At 39.2% G+C, this 8986-nt stretch overlaps 1 protein-coding gene across 1 annotated transcript in view; it reads left to right on the top strand.

Moving 5' to 3' along the window:
• Positions 1-4972: 4972 nt before the first annotated feature.
• LOC102261090 (MAM and LDL-receptor class A domain-containing protein 1) overlaps positions 4973-8986 on the top strand; it is a gene marked incomplete at its 3' end in the record, with an annotated part of 431828 nt that continues 427814 nt past the window's right edge. The window contains exons 1-2 of the mRNA XM_014543905.1: positions 4973-5053; positions 5970-6180. Coding sequence (XP_014399391.1) covers positions 4973-5053; positions 5970-6180 — 292 coding nt within the window. The remainder of the gene's footprint in view (positions 5054-5969; positions 6181-8986) is intronic.

Here is an 8986-nt window from a genome sequence, read left to right on the forward strand (position 1 = left end):
AGGACAAATTGTGTTAATAAAAGCAAGGGTCCTAGACAAGGAGGGACTCTTCAGTTCCTTTAGCTGAAGGTCCTCTGACCCCCAATGCCTTTCAAAATTATATCTCGTCTCTGGACTCTTTATTAGTCTCTGAATTCCTATGTCATCTATGCGCAGCCTTTTCCAGATTCCTGAACCCTTCTTGATGCTGGGACATGAACCCCGGCATGCCAGTCTAAATAATATTACTTTGTAGATAATATGTTTTGTCTCTCTAATTGATTTTAATATCTTCACTTTTCTTTGGAGTTCTTCAATTTAACTATGAAGTATCTAGCTGGATCTTTTTACTTAACTTGCATCTTTATTTTTAGAGTTCATGATTTTCTTCACTTCTGGAAAATGCTTACTTCAAATATTGCCTCACCCTATATTCTCTTTTATCTCCCCTATAAGCTCCATTTAGTCACATGTTGGGCCCTATCATTCTGTGTTATAGTCTCTTGAATTATATATTTTTTCATATTTTCATAAGTCTCTATGTTGCATTTTATATAAGTTTTTCTTATTTCTCTTCCAATTCATTAAATTCTATATTCATTTTTTTCTATTTTTACTATCTACTTTGTTTTCATTTTCAATGATTACATTATTCATGGTCACTTTTATAAAACCATGCCTAGTCTCTTCTTCCTTGTGCTTATTTTAAATTTTTAATCTTTTAAAGATTTGATACCTGATTATTCACTAGCACATAGTGCCAGTGTATGAAATCTTTGGGTACCTTATTGTGCCTTTGTTTATGTGATTATTTGAGCTGGCTCTGAGGCATTGGTCACTTTCCAGTTAATTTTTCACTGTGAGCCCTTGTTTGGATAATTAGATTCTATGGGAATCCTGAAGTACCTTATTGAAGATGCCAGGAATTTTTTTTCCTAGCAAATTCTCCCTCTGGCTTTATGCAGGATATCAGCTCTAATTTCCTACTTCATATAGACCCAACTCCTTTTATTACTTTTCCCAGTACATCTTTCAAAATTAGGGTTCTGTGTTGCTTTTATCTGTAATATAACTTCAGTCTATACTCAGCACTACTTGCATTTCATACCTTCTTTCAATTATTATTTTGCATAAATTCTGGAATTTTCCTTAAACTATTTTTTGGATGGTCATTTAGTAATAGACTCCTCTGTGTTGTCTCTATCTCCTCCTATCTCCTTTTCAACTTTGCTTTACATTTTTCAGGCTCAGGACTCGGTTATGTATCTATTTATTTTATTTTATTTTATTTATTGATTAAGTTATTACATTTGTGTCTTTATCCCCACATTACCCCCCATCTCCCCCCCCACTCATGCCCTCACCCCTCGGTTATGTATTTAAAAGTCTTTTATATTTCACTCCATCCAACATTTAACATTGTTATAGTTTGAGAGGTAGCTTTTTAAAAATAAATATAATCCACTATTTTTTAGCCAAAACTAGAAGTATTGTGTGTACAATTTTGATGTGTCCCAGGTTGTAAATCCATTTAACTCAGGGATATTGTCTTATTCTTCCTTCTATCTCTCCTGTCTTCCTGCCCGTGATCCCAATGTCTAGCATAAAGTAGGTGTTAATTTTTTTTAAAAAGATAAAACAGTGTGTTTACTTTAAATGAGTTTGCTGTCAGCTTTGAATATTTTGCCTTTTGGAATTCTCAGCCAGGGTCTCCCATTGAAAATCATTGACAACATACAGTTGACCCTTGAACAACATGTGGGTCCACATATAGGCAGATTTTTTTCCTAATAAATACCATAAATGAAATTTTCTTCTCTATAACATTCTTAATAACCTTTTCTCTAGCTTATTTTATTGTGAGAATACAGTATATAATACATATAACATACAAAATATATGTAATCAATGGAGTATGTTATAGGTAAGGCTTTTGGTAAAGAGTAGGCTATTAGTAGTTACGTCTTGAGGAGTAAAAAGTTATATGTGAATTTTCAACAGCAAGGCGAGTCAGTGCCCTAACCCCTGTGTTCTTCAAAGGTCAACTGCAATTCAATTCAAAATCATATGGTCTTTTTTTTTTTTTTTAATCTTGGGTTTTCATCTAAGCTCCATCATTTCATGTGATCTTGGACAACTGAGTAATAGTTTTTAAAGTAAAAGTAGGAAACAATGCAAGAGGGTATTTTGGACATAATGAGACACTGTGTTTGATGCGCCTAGCAGAGTATTAGAGCACTGGGGTCTATGAGACGCTTCCCATTCCTTAATAAACCAGACAAACACAACCCTACCTGCTAGCAGCATGTTTATTCCTTGCCCCTTTTGGTACATGTAGAGAAAAAGTTATAATCAGCTGAGAATAATTTTATCTTTTGGCAGCAAAATATAAATTTGCTTTATAAAATATTATGTGACTGAATTATACTGATTTGCTTTGGGTACCATCATTTAGATAAGTTCATTTCTTATCTAAATGATGAATGGCAGCTGAAACAGTGTAGGGTAATGTTATTTTTACTAGACAATAACAGTTGATAAAGGAGTTTCCCAGCTGAAACTAGGCAATAAACAACTATGAAAGGAACAAAATATGTGATTTTTAAAAAATGGAATATATAAAATGTTATGGGACCTGAATTCAGAATCAGGATGTAAAATTGAAATGTTTCTGTTTGTATGCTTCTTTACTCCTTTTTATTTCTCTTTCCTCTTCCCTGCCAAGGAAAACCTGAAATGGGCTGTGACATGACACAATCATTTACTTATTTAGTGTGGGAAGATGGTGGAGTGCATTGCTAATACAACACGAAATTGTAGTTTCAAAATCTAGAGGGCCTTTTAAAATAGCACACATTTAGAAATGGAAAAGCAACATTGAACACAAGAGTTATATATCTTTTATGGAGTAGCATTTTAAAATTTACCATACTCATCATGTTTATTTTTGTGTGCCCAGCAAAGGTTGAAAGGCTTGTAAGCCCTCATTAACTTCATTCAATTAGCAATTACCTATTGAGCACCTCCTGTCTGCCAGGAACTTGGCTAATAATGGGGGATGCAATAGTGAAGAAGTCACAAGCCTGCTTCATTGTTACAGACTAGTGGAGGAATCACAGAAGTCAACAATGACCACATTAGATCTGCGGGTGCTAGGATGAATGAGGACAGAGGCTGTGAGGAAGCCCAGGAATGAAATTTAACCCAGCCTGGAAAAATCAGCCAAGATACCTTAGAGAAAGTCCTCTAAGGTGGGAAATCAAGAATAAGTAGTATTAACCTAGTGACTGGGGTGGGGAAGGGATCTCAGAGCTGGTGTCTAGAGATGGCATGTTGAGAGTACTGCCAGTGGAACAGTTTTGTAAAATTGTCACTGAGAAGATAAGGGCAGGTATAATAAGCAGTAAGCCTTAAAAGGTGAGCTGTGTTTGCGAGCCATGCTAAGGAGTATGACGTTTATGCTGATTTCAGATGGAAATATGTAGGAATGAATTTGTGCCTTAGAATGATCACTCTGCCTAAAGAACGGAAAATGGATTGTGGGTAAGAGAGACATCGGGTTCAAGGTGTTGCTGAGATGAGAACTGATGGAATCTTCAACTGACATATAGAATGCACAAGATTTGATGATTGGTAGTAGAATGGGTGAGTCATCCAGGACCAACATACAGGTTCCCGGTTTGGAAGCTGGATGAGAGGAAAATGCCATTCATTGAAATATAACATATGGGAGTGATGTTGATCAGTTGGGAGGAGGAAAGGAAGATGAGTTTAGTTTTTGATTCAAAGAGACATGTCAATTAGGCTGGCTCTTTGCTATGTGTGTGTATGTACACATTTACTCAGGAAGAAGACTTAAAATGTAGGTTTGGACAACATATCATATCAGGACTTCAGATATAGCTTTGTGAAACAACAATCTACATATATAAAAGCCTAAGTGACCGAACAACCAAACGACCATTTAACCCGTCACTATGATGCACACTGACCACCAGGGGGCAGACGCTCAATACAGGAACAGCCCCCTGGTGATCAGTGCTCTCCCACAGCAGGAGTGCCGCTCAGCTGACTGATGGGTGCCAGACACCAAGCTCAGGGCTGGTGAGCACAGCTACAGCAGCACGAGGCTCTCCCGCCTCCGTGGCAGTGCGTTAAGGAGTGGAAGCAGTGGTAGGCTCAGCTCGGCCGGGATGAACGGGAGCAGCAAGGCACCCGGCCACCTGCTGCTTTGTGCACTACTACACCCCCACCCCCAGGGTCCTGGATTGTGAGAGGGCGCAGGCCAGCCCAAAGGACCCCCACCAGTGCACGAATCTTTGCAGCGGGCCTCTAGTGTATAGATAATAAATTAGTAGTGTGAAGAGGAAGCCTAGAAAAAAGTGAAAAAATGTATAATCTGAATAGAGACGAGGACTAATGTAGAAATATAAGGGACATTTAAGAGATACACAAAGAGGAGTAATAAGGTATTACTCAATATTCTTTTACAAGACAGAGAAGTAAGGAGAACAAATAGTTCTGAAGTTGGAATAAAGCAAAGAGCAATGAAATACTAGAGGATGTGGAGTGCTCAATGGTAGGCCAAAATTATGGATTTTCCTCCCAGAGTCCTGAATGCTCCTATCTTAGAATTTAATATTTTACTGGGTCTTTTCTTTCTAGAATGTGGGAGGGAGGGTGGGGAATCTTACTTTTCTCAAACTTCCTTTAAATGTGCAGATGCATTCTCTGCCCCTGAGCTATCGTCCTTGCCACTGCACATGGCCCACTTGCTTCTCATAATCTCCTGGGCTATCTCTGTCTCTTGTTGTCATATTGTAGAAATTAAAAGAAAGAAGTTGAAAAATAACTTTAACATGCCTTTAAGAAATCAAATATAAAGGAATATTTTGAATATTCAACTTCATATAACTTCTATAACTATTCAGCCCATAGAATTTTATCAATATGTCAGTGTATTCTGAACTTCAGTACACTGTGCGTTCCAAAGATGCATCTAAAATCATGTGTTCCACCTCTAAAAGCAAATGAAAATGAACTGACTATAGAAGAAAGAGCACTGCACTCGGCAGTAGGATATTTGAGTTCTACTTTCTAACACCAAGTGATTCTATTTCCTCATCTATGTCTCTTAATTTTCTTGGACCCAAGTTATGTGATTTGTAAAACAATGATCTCCAATGTCTTTTTAACGTTTAAAATCTTATTGTTCTCAAGTCATCTAAACAAGCAATGCAAGGTTTTTATTCAATAATAAAGGATATGCATTTCATTCCCATGGAGCCATTCTAATACTTGGGCCTGAAATATTTGAGTAAGTTTTAGTAACCACAATAATGTTCTATTTTTTTAAAAATATATTTTATTGATTTTTTACAGAGAGGAAGGGAGAGAGATAGAGAGTTAGAAACATCGATGAGAGAGAAACATCGATCAGCTGCCTCCTGCACATCTCCTACTGGGGATGTGCCCGCAACCCAGGTACATGCCCTTGACCAGAATCGAACCTGGGACCTTTCAGTCCTCAGGCCGACGCTCTATCCACTGAGCCAAACCGGTTTCGGCCACAATAATGTTCTAAATTACATGAATGTGATTAAATAAGCATATGAGTTCACACAGAACATTTCTACATCGCTTATAATTTTATTGTGGTTTTCTCCCCATTTACCTACTTGCCCACTTTTTTATTTTAAATTTTCTTTCAGGAGATAGCAGGAACATAAAGGCTTAAATTGTTAAACAGAGCAATAAACATGTATGTTCATCTAGATATGGAAATGGTGCAATTACTCCAGTTAAATATTTTCTAAAGACACTCCTGTGAAAGACTAAAGGAACTGCCTTGGGAGTCATTTGCCCGAGTTGCAGATTGTTGCCAATAGGACCCAGTCACAGGAGGCAAACCCGAAAAAGGAAGAACAGAGAAAAGAAAAATAATGTTTCCAATTAGGGACTCACCTATTACAACTGCCTGACTTCTGCAGACATACCAAGGACTGCTCTTCTGCCTGGCCAGAATGCTAGCATTCCCAAAGAATGGAGCTTCCTGTGTTCCTTGGATTTTCTGTGTCTTCCTCTCTCCACTGGTTCAGCAAGGAGCAGAGGCCTTTCAGTGTGGCAATGGGGTCTCCGTGCCTCCTGACACTGTGTGTGACTTCACAGATCACTGTGGGGACATGAGTGACGAACAGCAATGTAAGTTCCATTCCTTTCTTTTCTCCACTTTCTGCGTACCTTTGCACCGGAGTGGGGGGGGGGGGGGGGGGGGGGGGGGGGATGGGGCTGATGAGCAGCCAGGGAGATTCAGATAGATACCTGGCCCTGCATGGATCTAATTTATAAGCCCTTAGTGTAAGACAGAAACTAAAATAGTCTTTTCATTAAAGAGACAGGTCCATAAATAAAAATCACTCTAATTAAGCAATACACATTGCTAAGATTCTATCTAGCTGGATGTATTTTAAATCAGTTTTTACTGATTATATGGAAAGAATGATAGGCAGAAGTATAGCGTTTAATTTTATATTAGTAGAGCAAATTTCAAAAGAAATGCAGTGCTGCAGCTTTAAAGTTCTGTGATGGAAAATATCAGCTCAAGGTTGAATGCAGTATGAAAATATTTTAGCTAAATTCTAAATTACATGAGCAGGTTTTACTTTTGCTGCTAGGCCGGTACCACCAAGTGAAATGATTGCGCACTGAGCACAGCTCTCTGGCTTCTGTCATTTGGTTTCGGGCGGAGGAAAGAGCACCGGCTTCACAGAGTGCAGGACGGAGGGTTGGAGCCTGGAGAGACCATCTACCAATTGTGTGATCTTGAACCTCCACCTCATTATAAGAGAAACCCGCTCTCACAGGCGGGAATGCGCTCCATTGCCTACTGGTGTAATATTAATAAACAGGAAACCACTTACCAGCGGAAGACATGGGTAAAGACTTTAATGTGTCTGTAGTTTCTCTGCCAATAAGACATCCTGAAGGAATTATTTCACTTCACCAATGGAACTTGTGTTGTTCTTACATACAATTGCCTTTCGTAAACAACTAATGGATTAAATGGAGTCATTGTTGGTTCATAGTAATATGACCTAGTTGTCTGAAGGCACTAATTCTAGTGAGAGCACTTTACTCAAACATATTTTCTATTTTTATTCAGATACTATATTAATTAATGTTTACAGAACTCCTTTGTTCAGATAACGATATTAATTAGTGTTTGCAGAATTTCTTCTGCTAAAATAGATTCTACATATTCAATTTTGCTATTGTTGGCCTTCTATTTAGATGTTCAGTTGTTACATTAAAACCAGAAAAGAGTTTAATGAAAAATTTCTTCTCTGTAGAAGAAGACAGTCTAATGACTTTTGCCCCATAGTTTGGGATAGCTATCATGCAGTTAGCAACTATTAAATGCAAAGCACAACCAAAGATGAGGATTCAATATTTGTGCAGTTTCCCCAGAAAGGCTACATGTGGGCGAGCTGCCCTTCCTCTCCCCTTCTTGGGTCTGTCTGGTGAGCAGCAAAGAGGAACCACTCGGCTGGTTTGACAAGAAGTGCCAAGTCCCTTCCATTGTTAATCTCTATGAATCTCCCTTTAGCGCACCTGCCGGGGTAACATGCATGGTCCTGCTTCAGGGAAAAGGTAAATGTGAAAGAAGGAGGAAGCCACAGGGTGAGAAAGGTCTCAGCTGAATGAAAGGTTCTAATAACATGCAGCCGTGGAGGAAAGCGAAGGAACACATCTGTCGCATAAACAGGTTTCATTTAAAATGTTACATTGGGAGATCACCTTTTGGCTTTTCGTTTTTCATTTTCATTTCTGAGAAGTGTCTACTTCCGTATTTTATTTAAAATGTGAACAATAACCTGTAGATAAAATTGAGAACCACTTTAAAATGTGAATTTCTGTTGTATACCACACTGGGGGGTAGGAGAGGGGAGGAATATTGTTAGGGAATAATAATAGCCAACCAATTTCTCTCATGAAAATTTGTGACGAGATTTTAAAAGCTACCTTTATAATGATGGTACAGTAGTCACATTTTGAAAAAAATCAACCCATGCCCCCTTTAACGTCCAAATGATGTGACCTTTAAGAAATAGATTAATAGGTTGATTATCTAAATGAAATTGGCATAGTTGAAGTTGAATTTCAGATGCAACTGATTCTATTCATAGGTTTTTAAAAATGTTCTTATTTTATATGATGGAACTCTTTTAAAAATACTACAACTGTTTAACTCAGGTTTTTTTGTTTTGTTTTGTTTGTTTTTTAAGATATTAGGTTTGAGAAGACTGAATCTTCCCAATAGATTAAGTTCTATTTATGCACACTATTGAGCATTTAATATATAGTAAGCAAGGAAAATATTTTTTAAGTATAACAATTATTTAGTTCTGGTGTTGACAAGAATCCCTCTTTATTAGATTTTATTGATATACTGAGCCAGGGAAAAATGTTGTGTAACTGATCTGGATATTAAAAAAAATCATATTCCCCAGTGAGGTTGCAACTGCCCCGGTGAGGTTGAAATGGCCTCTGTGAGATCGAAACGGCCCCTGTGAGGTCGAGACGGCCCTGGAGAGGCTGGGACAGCCCCGGGGAGGCTGGGATGGCCCCGGTGAGGCTGGGAAGGTCCCGGTGAGGCTGAGACGACCCCGGTGAGGTTGAATCAGCCCCGGTGAGCAGAGAGGCTGGGACGGCCCCGGTGAGGCTGGGACGGTCCCGGTGAGGCTGAGACGACCCCGGTGAGGTTGCATCAGCCCCGGTGAGGTTGAATCGGCCCCGGTGAGGTTGAGACGGCCCCAGTGAAGTCAAGACGGCCACGATGAGGTCGAAACGGCCCCGGTGGGGTCGAAACGGCCCCAGTGAGGTTGAAACGGCCCCAGTGAGACTAAAATGGCCCCAGTGAGGTTGAGACAGCCCCGGTGAGGTTGCAACGGCCCCAGCGAGGTTGCAACTGCCCCGGTGAGGTTGAAACGGCCCCAGTGAGGTTGAA

This window comes from Myotis brandtii, unplaced genomic scaffold (assembly GCF_000412655.1).
Source record: "Myotis brandtii unplaced genomic scaffold, ASM41265v1 scaffold341, whole genome shotgun sequence".
Lineage (NCBI taxonomy): Eukaryota > Metazoa > Chordata > Mammalia > Chiroptera > Vespertilionidae > Myotis > Myotis brandtii.